At 37.1% G+C, this 20,249-nt stretch overlaps 2 protein-coding genes across 13 annotated transcripts in view; one reads left to right on the top strand and one right to left on the bottom strand.

The window, feature by feature from the left end:
- METTL8 (methyltransferase 8, tRNA N3-cytidine) overlaps positions 1-20,249 on the bottom strand; it is a 78,589-nt gene that overhangs the window by 23,764 nt on the left and 34,576 nt on the right. For 8 of the 12 annotated variants that reach the window (XR_014884463.1, XR_014884464.1, XM_085228398.1 and 5 more), the window contains exons 3-5: positions 16,376-16,491; positions 13,720-13,794; positions 6,728-6,836 (exon numbers count right to left, since the gene is read on the bottom strand). Coding sequence is in view for 9 of the 12 variants with exons in the window: in XM_085228398.1 (XP_085084524.1) it covers positions 6,728-6,804 (77 nt within the window). In the remaining 3 variants the exon portion in view is untranslated. The other 4 variants (XM_085228394.1, XM_010713735.3, XM_085228400.1 and 1 more) reach the window with 3 other exon arrangements.
- On the top strand, positions 2,256-18,985 carry DCAF17 (DDB1 and CUL4 associated factor 17). Its single transcript, XM_010713738.2, has 14 exons — positions 2,256-2,402; positions 3,511-3,614; positions 4,426-4,516; positions 5,875-6,014; positions 7,142-7,220; positions 7,387-7,476; positions 9,520-9,627; positions 10,129-10,234; positions 13,711-13,853; positions 15,178-15,287; positions 15,695-15,782; positions 17,380-17,463; positions 17,807-17,962; positions 18,248-18,985. The coding sequence occupies exons 1-14, from the start codon at positions 2,256-2,258 to the stop codon at positions 18,434-18,436; spliced, it is 1,635 nt and encodes a 544-aa protein (XP_010712040.2). The 3' UTR covers positions 18,437-18,985.

Genomic DNA, 20,249 nt, shown 5'->3' with positions numbered 1-20,249 from the left:
AGAAGCTTGTTCCCCAAATGTAGTGATTCTATTAACACTTATCTATATATATTTTATATATACATAGTTTCATATTCAGTATATAGATAGATGGATAGATACAGTTTCAACAAAACATTTGTCCTGGTCAAAACAAAAGCTTCCATATATATATATGGAACAAATGTTTTGTTGAAACTGTATCATTTCAATTTATGATGTAGATGTTCTGGCTTTGCTATCAAAGACTATTCTGACTTTAAAATGAAGCTTCAGTAAAGAATTTTAACTGCAAAATATACCTCAATTTGTGAAAAATACTTTTCATTCTAGCTGAAGGTAAAAATATTGTTTTATATCCCAGCATCATTTTTTGAAAGGAATTTCCATTTTGTGTAAAATCTATTTATAATGTGATTTTTAGATTTTATTTTTCTGCTACTTCACCTACTAAGAGCATGTTCAGAGATCACATAACTATAAACTTGAAGTTAGGAAGATACTGTGCACTCAGAACAAATTTCTTAATCACTGAAATGAAGATAATTGTAAACATGATTCTTTATGTTACAATCCTGCAAAAACTCATGCATTTGTTTAACTTTACAGACAAACTGTTTTCCCACATATCAGAATGTTTGTAAGGACTTTTTGTATGGCATTTAAATATGTAAACATTCTGCACAATCCTTTACTACCCTCTCTCCCCATATTCTCTGTTTTTCCCCTTTTCTCCTGAGATAATTCAACACATCTTTTCTTATATACCCATCAGAATATAACAGAAAACCGATTTATTGAACTCATCTACTTGCAAGGTTACTATCAAGAGGAAGCCATCAGTGACAAACACAGCACAGAACTAAGGCTTCCCGGTTAACCTGTGCACCCTCTGCTGGCTGGTGCTTAGGTAAGTGAAAAAGAAAACGCATGTTTATATCCTTACTATGCATGTAAGTACAGGTACATGTTTCTATTACTACAGTTGTTTTTCAACCCTACTTTCTATGAAATACCGAATGCATGACTTTATCAACAAACCAAAGATCACTTTTCTCAACACAAAACACATTGTTTTCCTACGATTAAGGATGCTGCTGAGAACTGGAACAGCAATGAGGATTTCACTGATCTCTAACTTACACTGACTGCCCCCATTTAATTACATCTCTGCAAGATCCTGGATGTCTGCATGGACTCTGCCACCCCTGAGGTGACCACCAGCGTGCAGAGCCACTTGAGCACCAGTGGGGCAACCGCAACTGCCCCACCTGCACCTTCTCTTGCTGCACCTAAACACTGGCAATGCACCACAGCATCATAGCACTGCACTCTCGAAGCTGTTACAGTACCAGCAAAGGTGCCTGGTCCCGCTCGGGGATCCTGGAGAACAGACACGGAAACACAAAGACCAGCAGCTTGCACATTACCCCATTTGGGCCTTTGGAGGAAAGAACACAAGCTTGTCTCCAGAAGTCCAGTTTCTCTTCTGGCAAACGCTGTTGATGATGGTGACGACTTTTAGTAGCAGCTCTAAAAAAATAAGTAACACGCAATTCGGGGAGGTGTTGCAGAGCCCGGAAATACAGTTTTCAACACCCTGCTCCACTCCCACGCACAGCAGGACACTGGCGGCCCGCTCGGCTCAGTGCTGCCGCACACCCTGCAGCACAGCCCTGCTCGGCCCGCGCCCCAGCACCCACAGACGGAACCTGAGAAGATATGAGCTTCGGCTGCAGTTTCTTCTTTAGACTCAAGTATCTCCCACAAAACTCTCCTGCCTTTTACAGCCGGAATCTCGAGCGGAATTATTTCCTTTGCACCTCCGTACGCCCGCGCGCGTTGCACTCACTTCAGTCCGTCAATGCGGCGCCCAGAGGTCACGGAGACAGCGGCCGGCGGACTCGGAGCCCCGAAGCCTCTCCATACGGGCCCCCCGCGGGCAGCCCCGGCTCCTTAGGCGCGGTGCGGGCGCGCCGCCGAATTCCGCCCCGTAGAACTACAGTACCCGGCGGGCCGCGGGGCGGGCAGCGGCGTGCCGGGTAACGCGTCCCCGCCGCGAATGGCGAGGCGCTCCGGGCCCTCCGCACCCCGCGCCGGCAGGGTGGTTCCGGCGCGCGCTCCCCGGCCCGGAGGGGCTGCTCCGGCCTTTCCCCGCTCCGCGTCCCCCGGCGCCGGGCGGGCCGAGGCGGCCGCGGGCCCGTGACGTCGGTGGCTCTCCGTGCGGCTCGGGGCTCCGGGCGAGCGGCAGGGCCCGCGCTGCCCGAGCGCCGAGGATGTGCCCCGCCGTCGCCGGGAGGGCCGCGCCGCGGGCGCCCAACGTGTGCCGCCTGCTCGGCCGTAGGGCCCACGGGTTTTACGCCCGGGACGCCGGCGTGGCCCTCCGGAAGAACATGGGGCTTCTGAGAACCATCCTCTGCCAGGTAAGGGCGGCCCGGGCGGGACGCGCGTTTCGGAAGTCGCTGGGTCGCGCTAGCAAGTCTGGGGAGGGAATACAAGAGTGCAGCCGAGAGAGTTAGAAACCGGTACCTGTATTTAGCGAGACTCAGAAACCTACGGAGTACTGTGGTGAAGAAACAGCAGAAGCGCCTGTAAATTTCATGTTCACGTTAGAAATTGCCTCTTATGAGATCTCATATTGCTTCTTCCATCCCTTAAGATGGCTAATATTAATTCTGTAACGTTTTGGGGAGTTCTCAAAGCAAAATAAGAAAATCAGCAGAGGTCTGCAGGTAAACAAACATACCTTAACGTGTCGGTGACATTTCTGTTACAGAAATAGAGAAATTACGCCAGTTGCAGACTAAATGTTTCATTTAAGAATGATTACTGCTGCTGTGCAGTAGTTGACAGCCCTGCACTGACAGCTGGCGTGGCAGCCAGTGGGCAGCTGTGTTACAGCTGACTTCCAGTAAATGTACTGTCTGAGATAAGCAGCCTCCAGTGCAGCCAGATATATGGGCACGTGAGGGCAGTCCCTCTGGCCTATACAAATGTTTATGTTCTGTAGCACTGTGTTAGGGGGATAGAGCTGCTGGTGTCTGCAGTAGGCGCCTTTAACCATCCATGTGAGAATGTGCCACTTCCGGCTGATGTTGCAAATAACTGTACAGTCAGCCTTTCTGCCTTTCATACCAGTCACCAAGAGTAAAGTGGAAGCAATGCTCAGTAAATTCAATTACTTATGTATAAAGGAATGGTATGTGCGTATTTACACAGTGGGGGATTTTATCCTTGATTTAATATTTTTACATGAAAATTGCCAGTTCTAATGGAGGCAGTTAATAACAAAATGTTAATTGCACATGCTGTCCATAAGCTAGTAAAGAGTTATTTTAATTTAGTTTTTAAGAGAGAGAAGTCTTCTCTTTAAAAGTATTTTGTTAAAAAAAAATAAAAACCCAAAAAACTGCTGCACTCGTACAAAAGGAAAGGTTCCATTAAACTCAGTTATCAAGCTGCAGGAGCAAGGATTTTCCAAATGCAATTTTTTCACAAGTCCATCACAGTTCTAGCCTCTGTCTGTTTCAGGAAAGTACTAAATTCAAGAATGTTTGGACAACGCATTCTGCATCTCCTATTGCTTATGAAAGAGGAAGAATTTACTTAGACAACTACCGATGCTGTATCAGCAGGTAATACATTTACAATTAAAAGTTGACTTGGCTTGCAGTTCTAACATCACAACTGCTTGAAACATATAGCAAACTTTACCCTTCTCAACTGTCCCTGTGAGTTGAGTGGAATTTACTTTTGAGCAGATCAGTTCTCTGACATGCTTTCCTGTTCCATGAACGCTGCAGAGGCACAGCTCAGAAGCAGCACAGGGCAGAGTAGGGGCTGGGGGTCCCGCTCACATCAGTCCTCAGCCATCCCACGTGGGAAAGGAGTAGGGACTAGGAGAACTGGCTTAAGCCATGGTCAGAACAATATTGAGATGGTGCAATATGAAACATAAAAGACAAATGTCTTTGAAGGTTTATCTTTGTCTCAACTTCTCCCTAAGGAGAAAACTACACATGCTATGAAGATTTTATGCTAGTATCAGGTTTTTAAAAATATTTGTACGTTATGCGATGCCTTTATATTAGGAAAGGGAACTCTGGAAGTACTTCAGAGCAAGGCTTCAATATGATTCTTAGTTTTTGGAATATGTTTTCTTGTTAATGGATATTACTAAAGTAACAACAGTACTTTTAAGTATATCTTGTTCTGCTTGCTTTAACAAAAACTTAGAAAAGGTTTGGTTTTAAGCATTACTTTATACTACATTTATTTATAGGCCTTACTTTGAGAGCAATTTCAGATAGCATTTACAAAGGAAAATTAAGGCATGTAGATTTCTGACTTACCAAAAGAGGTAGGATTTATATAAGTGTATGAAATTACTTGTGATAGAAAGTAGTTTATAAAGTAGACTAATGATTAGCAATCATTTTCCTCCAGCATTGCACAAGAGCCAAGAATACTTTATCAAAAGCCAAAGTGTTCTAAGTCAGAAAAAATAGAAGATGCTTTATTATTGGAATGCCCACTGGTAAGAATACTTTTTACTAGAGCACTGTTTTGCAAAACAAATTAATATCTTTCAAAGGAACAGATTTAGAATAGAGCATTCTTTCCCTGTTAACTGTTTTTGTCAACATTTGTTGTGAGCAAAGTCATTCAAGGTTTGCATCATATGCTTATTTTGACAGAAGGTATGCTTAGGGGTATACTCTGAATTTTTCAACAGTGCATTTAAGTGCTTTTTCATGAACATCTGTGGAAGATTTTAAAAATTGTGCCTTTACGCTTATGCAACTCAATTCTAATTCCTTACAACATAAATTCTGTTTTGTTTCTTTATTTTTGAGTTATTAAGGGCAGTAAATGGGAGTTTTGTTTCTTTTTTTTACCAGATGTTAACATTTTATATAAAAAAGGCCTATCAAAGTAATTCTGTCCACAAGCTATTCTCCTTTCTAGTTAATTATTTTAATTAATTTTCCTCCTTTCTTCCCTTACATTCATAGATACTCATACATAGATAGTCTTGCTGCAGTATTTAGACTGAAGCTTGTTCTGTTTTCTCACAAAAAAGGTAAAATTTAAGAGAAGTTAGTCAATTCAATTAGCCATTTTTCATTGAGCACTGTAAAGAGAAGAAAAAGTATTTCTTCATCCACGGGTTATTTTGTTTGGTTTGAAATGTCTGATTCACCTGGTGGAATTTTAAACTATAATATTTTGTACTTGGGAGCACCCTGCTGAGATGTAGTCTGGAACACACAGGAAAGAGAAATGAAAAATGCAATCAGTATTTCTGGGTTGTTCTTCCTAGTGCCTATGGTATAGTAATATCACGCAATTTGAATATCTTTTAGTTCAAAATCAGAACAGTTCATTGCTATTACAAATGGATTTTCCATTTGACTTCAAACTGATAATCTTTTCCATAGCTGTAAAATCTTGACACATTTGATGCCACACTGTTCGACTTCTCATTCTTTGTCTCCTTGGGTTACATTTTTGTGTTATTTTTTCTGAAGCAACTAATAGTTCTAATACAATTCGACTGTTTCGTAAGAAAAGGTCTTTATGGGTGCTCATATGTGTACTGATTTAGCTCGGTTGTAAGCTGTAAGAGCTTAGTCTCCTTAGACTATTTGTAAAGAACATTTCCCCCTCTTGAGGATTTTTCACTTGTGCACTTCCACATAACATTGCAAAAAGTGTGGAATCAAATTAATTGTATAACAGCTGATTATTTAGCACAGACATGAACTCAAGAGATTCTGATGTGATTATCAGGAAGCTTTCCATCTTTAGTTTTTGAGTGTTGTGTATTTATTTCTGTCTTGTTATGTAATGTCCTGGTACTAACTTCTTTATGATAACCTTTTTGTTACACAGGGGGAAATGCTACCAAATCCATCAGACTACAAACCTTCCCTTATAGTCTTAACAGTGCAGAACTGGCTTCTACGTCTCTCTGCTGATTGTGGGGAAATACTGGAAAAAGTGTACCTTGCGGGATCCTGCTGCAAATTCAGGTATTAAACATTGGCTAGGGTTTATATAGCTAACAGTCATTAGTATTAAACTGGAGAAGAGGAATCATGTTTATCTTGCAGTATAGTAAGCTGTCCAATTTCTGTGCATTCAGAAAATCTTGTTTTGATGATTCCTCTGGAAAGGTAACCCCTACAATAACTAGCCAAAGGACTATAAAAAATATTTTTTAATTGGAGGGAATTTGCTGCAAATACAGAGAGGGGGGAAAGAGCAAAGCCCCAAGTTCCTCACCAAACTTTACCACGTTTTCCCAGATTTTTCATTGCTGCTGGTGATTGAATGTGATGTAAGTAGATTACCTTAAAACGCTCCCTGCAGATCAGAGGATACATAGTTTTTGGATGTCTTAGAGTGAAAGACAGCTCATAAAACCTTAGGAACACAATCATACATAGGTTTGTTTGTCTACCAGTTTTCCTGGAGTATTTCTCTTGCTCTAGAATCACTTCAGCAACTTAAGTTACTGTCTCAAATTTGGTATCAAGTTACACAAGAGCCACACACACACACACACACACACACACATACAAATCCAACAAAGAGACTGCTGTTGGCTTTTCTCTGATAATTTCATAGCCTTTGATAGTGCAATAGCACTACCATGCAGCAAACTTCTAAGAATTGCAAAGTAAACCTCATAAAACATAATAAAAATATGTTTAAAGGTTAAAGTAAGCAGTTTTCAACTTACGAACATTCTTCTCCATAGGGCATCCTATCCACTTTATTCTTAAAAGCACAGCAGTTACTGCTTCTGGCAAGGTGCATGGTTTTTTGAGTTCCTGGAAATCTTCTTTGGACTGAAGAATAAGAAAGCAGTGATTTGTGAAGGGAAGGAATAAAAATAATATAGTAAATGTTCATACTTTAAGAAGTCTTCACACAACTCTATAAGGAATAAGCTGTTCTTGGCATCTAGTCCAGTGGCTTTTGCATTACTGAAAAGAACAAACAGTTCAGGTGCCTTTCTCCAGTCAGATACTGAGCAGTTTGCCTGGACGCAGGGATCCGCCTAATTACAATAGGTTACATTTTGCATGAAATAGTGTATTTATTATTAAATGATTTTACAGTGATTGAGATAAGTCTTCCTTACCACAAATAGGTACCTAAGTTGGGATACTCCTCAAGAAGTAATGGTTGTGAAGTCAGCTCAGAATAAACTCCCTGCAGCAGCACGGCAGGTAAGTTTGTTGAAAAACTGTTCTTTAATTTTTACAAGATCAGTCACAAATTTGCAAGGACAGATATGGAAACATTATACTTTGCTACTATGGTAAAATATAAAGACATCCTAATGCCAGCAAATATCTCAAGTATAATGTGTGTTCAATGCTTTTTCTTTCCCAGGCAGGTATCCAACAGTCTGTACTGTTTCATCTTGCTGTCTTCCAAGTTTTGCCTCTGTCATTTATTGGAATGCTAGAAATAAACAAAAAGGTAGGTTTAATCTGCACTGTAGTTGTATGAGAGACATGATTTAGGCAACTGTCCTACGATTTCAGAAGTCATACTTCATGTTTCAGGACACAACTTTTTTTAATGAGCAGTGATGTTCTTTTAGTGTCTGACAGTTGGAAGCACTGGGGGAAGAATCTTAATTCCAGACGAGACAATGTTAATGAATTGTTACTGGGTTACTCCTTGTTGTGTTGAACTTCAGTTCTTACAGTTGCTGTAATTAAAGGCTAGAGAACTGTAAAGTGTAGTGTCCTTTTCACCTCTTTATACGTAGATATGCTTCTCACCCATTTCTAGTAATAGTCTTTTGATTCTATACACAGTATCAAATGACTCAAACTTTGGTATTATCATAAATACCAAATGGTACAGTATAAATACATGTCTTTATCAGACAAGAGGAAACAACCTTCCTGAGGTTGGTTTGTGACCTTCTACATAAGCATATACTTAGATGGTCAAGCTGATGGAAATTCTGGTGTTTTGGTTAAAAAGATATTTTAAGTCATAGGTGTTCTAGATAAATCTTACAAGTGGAACAGTATGAATGTGCAGGATCTGTCTTCAAAGTTCTGTGAGCTACAGTCTCATTTGGGGTCCAGAGTTACCAGTGGGTTTTAGTTCATGCTGGGTTTGGCTAAGGCTGGGAAGTGGAAGAGGAGGTTTAACCATTTTTTATTTGGACCTGTGAAAGTTTAGGGGCACTGTTCTGTTTAAAATTAGCATTTATGACTGGAAAGCACAAATTTTACCAGTATCAAGGGTATTCTCCATCTTTTCATGGATGGCATGCTGAATTCATCAGGGTCATAGAAGGCAAAATGTAAAAAAAACAAAACAAAACAAAACAAACCGTCTTCAATTAGGCCTGTACTGTTTATCACAGTAACTGTTACTACTAGGAATAAGTTCAGGGTAGAATTTGGAATTTGAGAATATGTTCATCCAAGGAAATAACTAGTGAATGCAATGCTAAGCCTGATAGGGATTGGTACTGTGTAACTGTTACATTACAGTAAGGATTAGTTATTCTTGAATACTACAGAATGCATGTAATGCAACAGTTTTACTGAGATGGTACGCCACAATAAAGTCTGAGTTCAGAGTGGAACTTTTTATCCTTTATGTCAAGGGTAAAGAGAGTTTGGGCTGGAAGACAGTAGGACTGAAACGAATAATCTCAACAGAAAAAAAAAGAAAAAAAAAAGAAAGAAAGCAAGGCCTCAGAGGTGAATTTATCTTTCAGGACCAAACTGAAAGATACGAGTAAGAATTAGGAGTATTCCAGCCTTTGGGTTTCTTTTCTTTAATTGATTTTAAGCCTGTTTTACTTATTTCTTCATACAGCTATTCTGAATTAAAAAAAAAAAAAAGAAAACTCTGGTCTTCCAAACATCTCAGTATAAAAAAATTACCAATTTCACATGTTGTCATTAAATATTAAGAATTAGTTTGTTCCTTGGTGTTTTTTTTTCAGTGGAGATGTTCTAAAGAGTAGCACAAATGAATACTGCATAATCTCTAAAGGGGTAATCGGCTTTTCATGAATGCGTCTAATTTGGATTCGGAGAGGATTTGTACTCTTGACAGCTGGATACTTTAGTGTTAGTACAGCTGTACAGTCACAGAGGCATGATTAGACTAGTATTTTACCCTGGTGATGGAGAGGTTCTGCAATCAGTACTTTTATATTGAACTGTTAGCTTTCCTATTGGCTTCCTGTGGGATGCTAGGCAATACAATCTATTCATGTCTTGTGATAACTGGGCAACGTGATATGAAGATATACTCAGAATTAATTAGAGAATAAATGTTCTTGTAGAATGTGACTTACCTGACACAGGTGTTACTGCAGTGCAAAGTATTAGAGAAACTCAGCAGAACAGATGAGTTATAGGAACCTTCTTAAACTAAAACTTTGGTTATAGGAAAAGGAACTAATTACTGAGATTATATTCTTAATTTTGGGTTTTTCATTCTCTCAATTGTTTGTTCTTTAATAGAACATTTTTCTTTTTACAGGTATTTGGTAACAATGTAACAGACGTTGCTATTTCTAATGGAATCCTGATTGTAATGTATAGCATGGGTTTGGTCAGGCTGTATAACTTCCAGGCTATCTCTGAACAGGTAATGGGAAATTTTTCATATAGTCCGTGCTATTTTGTGGCAACAGATCATTAATATACTTGTAACATCACATAGGTACATGGGGATTGTGTCAAAGGATTGAATCCTTGCCTGTGTCTATTTACAGCCTGAAGATATGAATGGATATACTATCAGAAAATTTTAGCTTGCCAGTCACAGGTGGCAAAACATGAGAAACAGGGCTGGACAGGCATTTCAACACGTGCTAGACCAGAGTGTGCTGCTTTTTATGCACAGTCTGTAGTTTCAAAAGAAAATGTTATGGTTAGAAATGATGGGCATGGAAGTTTGTTTGATCTGAACCTGAACTACAGTGAACCTTTTAAGTTTACCTTCTTCCATTAAAAAAATCGGATGTTAATTCAAATTAAGACTTTGAGCAGCATCTAGCAAGATAAAGAATGCAGTAGTAATGAAGCACTGAAACAAAAAGCAAGTAAATATCCATCAATAAAGCTGAATTGTCCTGCATTATTTTAGTTCATGGAGCAGCCATTTGATCTGGGATGTGAATTCAATTGGAATGGTGAAGTGGGAGTTGTGGGAAAGTATCCCTTTGGTCTTCCATGTAACATTAAAATAACAGGTATTTATGATCTTTGTATTATCTTGTCCTACATGGTTTATTTATGACTCTTTAGCACTAAGAACATTAAAACTACTGTCCTAATGTGCTGTTGCTTTATTTCCAGGTTCATTATAGTACACTCATACTTTTCTTTACTTTTAATTGCAAGAATAAATTAAATAGCACCCAGCCTGAGCCATTCTATGATTCTGTGACAAATTAGTACAGCACATAATCTATTTTAAAAACTTCACAGGTAATGCACGAAATGGAAACACCTTCCTTATTTTTGAGAGAACTGCTCAGGGAAAGAGAAAGGGCTACAACAGCTGTTACTGATACCTAGAAACTGTATATAACACATAAGCAGAAGATGAAAGAGAATTTAATCAGAGAGAATTAGTGAGATAGTATGTAGCTTGTCCAAATTGCATTTTGATATTTCTAATTATTGGAAATGTGCCAGTTTCAGTAAGGTTAATTCCCAAGGAAAGAAGAAATGATACCTTAAAAACTATCCTCGTGCCTCAAATCAGTAACTTATCAATGTTCTGCTTTATGTAATGATTTTAATTTCTTTGAAGCCTGACATTCATCTCTACTGGTGCCTCTAACATTAAAATTTGATGATAAGAATCTTAATAAATGACCAAAAGCTGTGAAACTTTTTTTTCCCTTTAGAAATTCTAAAAATTTCAAGTGAGACACTCGAGGTGGGAGTAAGTTTCACCAAAATCAAATAAGGCATGCTTTTTTCCTTTAATTTTTGAAGGTTTCTGTAGTAAATACTTTATAGGAGGCTCTTCCCATAAAATGTTTTTCACCTTTATGTTTACAAACAATATTAGATAATAGCATACAAACCAAAACTGATTCACATAAACTTGAGGAAATGCACAAAGATAAAATGCAGAATTAATAGTTAAAGCTTTCAAGTATAATGCAGTGTTTTATCAAAACAGTGATAGGCTACTGTATTTGATGTCTATTTATTTCTCCTTATTTTCCTCTCTGCTAAACCAGAATGTAATTCTATAGGCCCTTTGGAAAACACTGTGGGAGCTTAGAAAGGAATTCTATAGTTGATATGTTCTCACGTCCTATGAATCACTATAGTTTTTGTTTATGATATTCAAAACCCATGTGCTGGGGGAGAAATGTTTTTGATCTTGAATTATATTTAAAAATTTGTGGTTAGGAAGCTTTGAACTTAGATGAACATTTGCCGTGGCTGCTGTTTGCTGCTAGTTGCATTCCTGTGGTTTTTTTATGGAGCTGTTTCTCTTCTAAGAGTGAAATGGCTGACTGAATCTTCAGTGTAATGTAATGCTTCAGTGAGTAAGATTTTAACAGCTGCAGAGTTTAAACTTGTATTTACCATAATTTAACTGTTCAGAATTTTCCTACTTAGTCCTACTGTCCCTACAGAAATTGCCAGAAGGGATGGCAATCCCTTCAAATTTGATGCTTTTTTATGGTGTTTGAGGTACCCAAGAGGAGGAATAAAGAGATAAAAACACATGGGTTACTATGTACTTACCACAGCTTTTATAGCTACTGACTGGTAAGAAATTTAATTTTGGCCACAGTTGAAAGAAAAGACAAGGTAACTATAGATCTTCATTATGTCATCTTCTGAAGGACAAGAATGTAAAATTGTAATTTGACTGATTATCATAGGATTCAGTAAATTCAATTAACAAAAAACAGAGAAGATATTTTGCTCATTTTTCTTTTCCACAACAAATTAGAACAAATATATGTTAGTGCTGCCAAGAACAACTTTGTGGCTTATGTTTAGATGAGACTTGAGAGTTCTAAGGAAATGAACAAAGAGGCTCAATCTAGAGACTCAAAACTCACATTGCTAGGGGAAGGACTCAGGAATAATGAAAACAAAATGTTGAGCAACAAGAGCAAGTGACACATAACAGTACTGGGGAGGTGAGGCAGCAGAGTCACGCTACTGCAGAGCTGGCTGCAGCCTTAGAATTTTGGCAAATGAGCATAAAAAAGAAAAGCGTATCTTAGCAGCAGCCTCTACTGCTTCTGATGGTTGTATTACTGGAAAAAAACATTTAAATCTACCATTTAGTCCATCCAGTAGAATTTTTCATGGGCCTTATTATATATTCATTATTTAAAATAAAAAAGTCTACAAAGTGAAATGTTACAAGTTTTCTTGACCTGTTTTTCATCTTCTGACAGATGTTAATAATTGCAGGTCCTTTGCTTATGCCTCCATCCTCAACATTCTCCATGCTTTCTTACCTCTGTTTTTACAAACTGTATACTTCATTACATCTTGCACACAGTCTCCCATTTCCTATGTGTTAATGCAAAAGACATCTAGGAAGAGAACCTTTCTCTAGCTCAGGAAAAACTTCATTTCCATAGACAGCAAAGTCAGTATAAAGGGGCTATGTTCTGAGAAACATGAAAGAAAAAGTGGGAAGCACTATATAACCATAATTGCTGATGTCCTGCAAAATCTTGGCACCATCAGCTACAGTTTGGTTAATTATCTAGACTAAGCAGGGCAAGGACGAATCAAAATTTGGATCAAACTCTTGGGAAAAAGAAAGTCCGGATAAGAACCTTGCCCTCCTCACAATAATTCAGCTTGAGTATTTACATTCTGCCTGCTTAAATTCCCTCTGCAGATTTCCTCCATGTTTTGTCCTTCTTTTTCTTTTTCTTTTTTTTTTTTTTAATAAGCATTTCTCTGTACTGTTAAAAAGAACTGTTCTTTCATTTTAAAACTGATGGAGTCAAAGCAGCTGTAGAAGTTGCTTTTATTTACAAAGTTTTCGAGAGGTCATTTCTTTCCAAGACACTTTTCTCATTTAGTACACAGAGTATTTGTATGAATGGTGTGTTACATCTGTCTAATTTATCCCAACTGAAATCAAGATAGAACTAGACTGCTTTTGCCATTAATTAGAAGAATTCTTTGATTTGTTTTTTTGTTTTGTTTTGTTTTGTTTTTTTCTAAGAACTCAGCTACAGATTGAATTCATTGTGGTCTACACTATTTTGTTGTACTACAGGAAAGGACATTTAGCTATTTAGTTTAGTTATTTTTCTCAAGAGAATAGTGATCTTTTTGATACGCGATTTGACTGCCATTTGATCTGTTCATGGTTTTGTCCACTCTCATTCAGATGAGCTGGACTGATTTTAACTATTTGCTAAGTCTTCGCGTATCCAGCTCATTTGGAATGAAGTAAGTCAAAGATATCAGGAAAGTAGTTCAGCATGAAGATGTGAGAACTCAGTAAGCTTCCAAAGGGAACTGCAGATATGTATATGTGCCTGGATGCTAGGTGAGAAAGTGTTGCTGGTGCTAGAAGAATTATGACAGCCAGTATATTTCCATTTGTCTTCAAAAGTTCTGAAGAGTTAACAGCTTTATTTTAATTTAGACTTGTAAGGATCAACAGAATTATGATTGTTCTTCTACTAATGGTCTTAACATTACCCCGTGTTTGCAGATACTCCACCTTTGCTATTTGAAGCATCTTCTCTGGAGAATGCATTTCAAATTGGAGGTTTTCCTTGGCATTATATCATCACACCTAACAAGAAAAAACATAGAGGAGTCTTCTATATTTGTTCTCTGAAAGACAATGCTTTGGTAATATATTGAGTTAGTAGCTTCTCTGAAATAAACGTGTGTCATGTTTGTCTTCATCTCTCCTTCTGAGCATTGCTGAAGGTAACGAAGTATTCATTTTCCACTGCGGTGCCTTCACAGGGATTGCCCTACAGCATTCTGTTTACCATCCAGTGAAGTCATATTTTCTTCTGAAATACTATTGCTTCTGATATTTCCTTCATTGCAATATAATCGTAGCACTGCCAGTGCTACATAGCTTTGTATTCAGAACTTAAAGAGTCGAGCAGAATCTCATACCTAATTCCTTGTGTGAAAACATCTTAATGCACTTCCAATTGGGCAGCCTACCAGTTGGCATTTTAAGAAATCGCAGAACAAGCTTCCTTAATGTTTGTGGTGTATCCTTGATTTGTACATTTTCTCTCTCTAGAAAGATGTTATTACTCAGCTTAATCCAGCATCCCTTTTTTTTTTTTTTTCTTTTATGTACTATTCATCATATATTCTTTTATGTGAGATGACTGTCTCAAATTTTATTTTGGATCTGCATTTGACATGAAGATATTTATATGAAGAGTTTCTGGCCTCTTACTTGAGGATTCTTTACTAAAAAACTTCTCATATGTGAATGTTCTTATCTCTTTTATTAGCCTGATCATATCGGTGATCCTCCTCCTGTTTCTTTTAGCTTCAGAACGTCTTTCATAATCACAGGTGAAGATCAATTTAGATTCAAAGGGACTTGTGCAAACCTTTCCCATCTAGTTTTTTCTACATGCATTTGAAAATTTGAATGATCAGTCAGCTGAATTTAACAGCAGAAAGCACCTGCCAAAACTTGAAGATTTTGATCAATTTGCATCATTTGCATCTGAAATCACAAGTTACTATAGGCTTGCACGCTCCATAAATATTTGTGCACAAGAAAGGCTGAGCCTGAGGCCTGAAGCACAAGATGAAGTTTGTGCTACTACATTTCTCATGTCTCCTCAGATTACTAGAATTGTTCAAGGGTTTGCAGAATGTAGGTTTCATTTCATTTTGCATAGTTTTAGGAGAGGCTGCACATACAGTCATGGTACAAAGTGAGTGTTTATTGCAAATTGAAAGAAACATTGAAACAGTTCCATACTGAGTACCCTTGAAAATTAGAATTGTTGGAGTCTTTATTCATTTATTTATTTGTTACTTTGTTCCTCTGCCTTCTTTTCTGGTCATGTTTATCAGAGCAATATTTATAAACCTTCAGAGGTTTGTGGAGAAGAGCTGTGTATTTCCCCTCTACTTACATCTGTGAGGCTTTAAGTATACTAATATTCTAAGCTTTCCCTTCCTTCTTCAGGCAAAAAATGGTATACAAGATATGAAATGCTGTTCACTGGAACCTGATTGGATATATTTCCATCCAGATATGTCGGGCAGAATAATCCATGTGGGACCAAATTTGATAAAGTATGACTTTTTTTTTTCCTCAAGTCTTGTTTTCACTAGGAAGAAAGTTGCATAACTGAATAAATTCAGTAGTTCGATAATCTGTGGGCAAAACATTGTCATCAGTTCCTAGAAACTGGAAAAATTATAAATTTGTCAGAATCAGGAGCCCTGGAAGAAACATCGGCAGATTTCTAGATGAAGAGTGTGTGTATTCGCAGGCAGTAGTAGAATTTGATATTAAAAAAAATTCAGAACAACAGTGCTAAAATTTCAGTGATACACATAAATTATAAAAATAATTTATTTCAATTTCAGTTATTTCTGATGGTTTTAATACAGCTGATCTTTTAGATTAAAAATATAGAAGTATTGTAGTAAATGGATATGAATGTATACTCATTTTGTGATTTTTGTCTCTTTGGTAGAGTCTTGAAACTTAAAGAAGTTGAAGATAATACAGACCAAATAGAAATTGCAGAAGACTTTATAATCATGGCCAACAGAGAAAACTGTGTGAGTTTAACAGGAATTTCTAACATTTGAGATGACAGTGCATAATTTTGAGCAATTATGAGGTGTTCTGAAATGAATATGAGCAATCAATGTGTTTAATGGTTATAACTCAAAGCTCTTTGACACTCCTTGTTTTCACTGGTCTTTTTAAAGCTATATGAAAGAAATTTTGAAAAGAAGTTATATTTTCAGGATAGTTTTCTGAATTCTCAAGCCGGTTTTTTAAGTTAAGGTGTGCAATATAACTGTACCAGTGATGTAAAACATACTTACAAGATGGTGGCAGATTCCTTCAAATTAAGGTATCACCAAGGATAATTTTGTTTATGCTCTGCTGAGTTGGTTATACAAATGCTATAAATGTTTCAAGTCTCATAAATTATGGGTAAGTCTTTGTAAGATAACAGAGATAGTACATTCCTTCAAGAAGTGTGACTCTTCCCTTCTGTGTATACCTGCACACTTGTGACAAGTTTAGCATTCAGGTAACCCTTGGTGAGCCAATTCAGTGCAATAACATAGTAGATAGCAGCCCTGGGAAAAAAAAGAAGAAAAAGAAGAAGAAGAAAAAAAAGAGTACTCATTTTGCTTACCTGGTGAGTTGAACTGGAGCTGAAACAGTAGAGAATAGTACAACCAAGTGGCAAGGGAATGATCTGAACCTCTGACAGAAATGAGCTGTTAAATCACCTCCATTGTTTCCTGCAATCTATAGAGTGCTTTTGTCATTTTTCTATCACAAATGTCAAAAAAGTTCAAAGAACACAATTAGGAAGAACAGTTTTTTGTAAGGCTGTGTCATTTTCCTTCAATGTATATAGTTTATAGAAAGCAAAGGCTTTTTTTTTTAATCATTTATGAGTCCTGTAAAGTTCCCAGTAGTCAGTGATACTAATTTTGAAGCTTTCTTAGGAGAAAAGTTTGTATATTAAAAATCTGTATCAGGAGTTCTATTTAATTCAGAAAGGATAAGCTTTGTCATCTAATGGATTGCCTTCAATTATTTAGGAGTTGAGTAGACAACTTTCTGTTGGAATAAAAGCTAAAAAATTAGAGTTGTTGAATCCTGTCTGTAATCTGCTTTTTACTTTTGACCTCCATTAAGGTATTGATAATGCCAATTTTGAATATTTTTTGCATTAGTGATGATGAATGCAATGAAAGCAGCTGTGGTGGTTTAAGATGCTACTTTGACTGTCTCCTGGAATTAAGATTATGAAGCAAATTGGTGTAACTTCATTCTCATTCCAGCATCTTGGCTACAGTAACTACAGTTCTAAAAAAAAATGGTAGTGGAGAAACTTTGCTACCTCCACAGGAATGAGAACCTATAAATTACTAACATCAGTTATACCTCACCTAAAGCCACCAAGTTCATAAGCCCTCATAAAGAACAGATGGCAGCAATAAGGCTATGTATTGCTAATAAATAAAACAAGATTCCAGAGATTAAGGCAAGGTCAGGAGCAGAAGGCATGACACAATTCCAGAGATTAAAGCAATGTCAGAAAGCAGACGACATGAATTAGGTATGTTGTCAAATAGATATGATGAAACTATAACTCTCTAAGTCCAGGGCTGTTCTTTTTCTCCAAAGGTGAACAGCTCTGTTACTGTAACATCTTCAGGTCGAGTGGTGAAAAAACGTCTTAACTTGCTGGATGATGACCCAGAACAAGAGGTAACTGATGTAGTGAGTATGGATTAAAGAAGTTTAGCAAGACAGAAGTCATTCCTGTTACAGGTGCAGTGCCTGTAACCATTAGTTGTGTTAATTTTTTAATTCTTTATCCGTTATCTATTTATCCTGTCATATCTAGAATGCATCTACTTGTACATTGTTCAGAACATCACTTTCTTCTCTTCCTGTCTTAAGGAATATCACCAACCTAAGTTAGAAACCTTGTGTTAGGAAAGATGCTTGTTGGCTATCAGGCTGGCAGAGTGATGCCAAAATACTTTCCAGTTCTTCAGGGAATGTGAAATTGTTTCATATGTAAACTTAAGGCTTTGTTTTTCCTAAGACATTCAAAATTGTAGACTATGAAGATGAACTGGATTTGTTATCCACTGTGGCAGTTACTGAAATAGGAGCTGATGGAAGAGCTCACCTTGATTTACGCTGTAATGAACATGGGATTCTACTTAAGAGTATTCCATTACTGGAATCCTGGGATGTGGTGAGGAGCATTCTTTTTTTTGTTTGGTTGTTGACACTAACATTTCCCCTTTCCTATTTACCTACCACTAAATGCATTAATTTTTCATTCAGATTTGAAGTGGGTAGATAAATTGTGTTGCTTAGTGTTATGGATGAGACTTGTACTAAATATAATCATGACTCAAATAAATTAAGTATTCCATCAGACAGTAGTTACTTTATCAGAAAATCTTAATTATTGGAAATCAATGTTATCAAGCTGTGGAAATTGAGACTGCAATCAGAATTATTTTTCTCATTTCAGACTTACAGTCATGAAGTTTACTTTGACAGAGATATTGTATTGCATATAGAACAGAAGCCTAACAGGAGGTTCAGTTGTTATGTTTACCAAATGGTCTGTGATACTGCAAAAGAAGATGAATGTTCAAGGCATGAAAGAACAGAAAGAGCGTCTTTTAAAAAAGGAGGGAGAGTTTTTGAATATACTTAAGACGTAACAACTATAGAGACTTCAATTTTGATGTTATCTAAGGACTTCATATGTATTAATTAGTCAATTACTGTTTTCCAGCCAGTGTTTAACATTTTGTACCATTATACAAGGTTTTATTTTTATTTTTTTCTCTCTCTAATATTGTACTCTTGTCTATAGTCCATAATGGTTTTTCATGTATTCACCAGTTCTTTAACGCTGAATACAGCATTTCTTGTTTCTATTCAGCAACTGCATTGAAATACTGAACATCAAGGAGAAAGATGTAGACTTTTTGATCATCTACCATCTGCTGCATTCTATCTTATGTAGTTTTAGCTATGCAACTTTAACGCAGGCTGTTAACTAAACAAAATGTGAAAGGCTGTATAGAAAAGAACTTCTATGTAGGACAAAAACTGCATTTGTTATCGTTGCACAAAACCAACAAGAGGATTTTTTCTGACATACAAAACCATTTGCGTTTTTTGGGGGTTTAACCAATTTTCTAGTTCTGTTTGTTTTGGTTTGAAGAAGAGTATTAATAAATTATGCATATTTACTGCCTTTTATGTTTTATTTATTTTATATGCATATATGAAAAAGGCACTTCTCTGAGTTTCCCCATGCCAAATTTCACAAAGTGCTCAGTCTGAGTCAAAGCCACCAGATAGTCTTATCATTGTGTGCAGCCTGTCTCATACGTAGCAATTCCACGTGATATATTCATTAAAAATAAAAGTAAACAAAACCAACTAATATAAGTGAGAAGACAACTCACAAGCTCCCAACCTACTTCATGATCATGAAGACTAACCATGCAAATAACCAAACGGAGAGTGACCAAATGCAAGCTAAAGGTGACTCCACAAGTGTTGCTTTTGGAGAGATGGCCAACATCTGATTTTTCCCCACTACCACCACTGTCATTTTCATTTCATGAGCGTAATCATTCCAAACCCAGCTATTTCTTTTCCTGGTAACCTTTACTCCTGAAGCGTTCGTTTTTCCAGCTGATGCAATAGCGAAGAGCTTTAAAATTATATATAAAACCAGCATTTGCAAGATTATATATAAAGAGTAGTGTAAAATAAAAAGTAAAGTAAAATTGTGGAAAGAAAATAAAAAATAAAAAATAAAAAAAAAGGCAGAAAGGAGATGTAAGAAGGTAATGAAACAACAGTAGAAATAAAGAACAGCAGCAATGCTCTACTTACACCCTACCTTCAATTCATTTCCATTTAATGTCTAGGAAAAAGACACCTGTCCATTATGCTACTACATAAATAACAGGGAGATAGAAGAGTAGAAACTACTACAAAATCTATAGGAAACAGTGCTGAGGCAGAAATTTCTATTCTGTGTATGGGTTAATTATTTGTAACTAAATTCCTTTCATTAGAGATCTGTCACCTCAGTCAGTGATGACAAATGGAAACTACTTTACCATGAAAAAGAAAACTCTATAGCCGAACTGAAAAGTAAGGTTGCAAAGAGGACAACTGCTTGTCAGATACAAGTTGAATGCTTGGGAAAGAATGACACAGAGCTGTTTTTCATGATACTCCTCATCTCCTCTGCATCACTCTTCTGATGTATGCAAATTATTTCATGTAGCCATTACTGGGAAGTCGTAAGTCAGGATATTTATTAATAAAAGTTGCTACATGAAAGCAAACTGATGAGACTAAAAAGGTACTTAGTAAGGAGAAGTGCAGTTTCCAGATGGTCATGAATCATCTGTGGCCGGAGTAGATAAAGGGAAGCAGGAACACTGAGGCTATTCAAAAGCTGATTTAAAAAAGGCAGAGTAACCATTTTGCTAGTCTTC

The sequence above is a fragment of the Meleagris gallopavo genome, chromosome 7 (assembly GCF_905368555.1).
Source record: "Meleagris gallopavo chromosome 7, MGAL_WU_HG_1.1, whole genome shotgun sequence".
In the NCBI taxonomy this organism is placed as follows: Eukaryota; Metazoa; Chordata; class Aves; order Galliformes; family Phasianidae; genus Meleagris; species Meleagris gallopavo.
The sequence above is the reverse complement of the archived record's forward strand: the minus strand, read 5'-3'. Positions and strand labels throughout refer to the sequence as shown.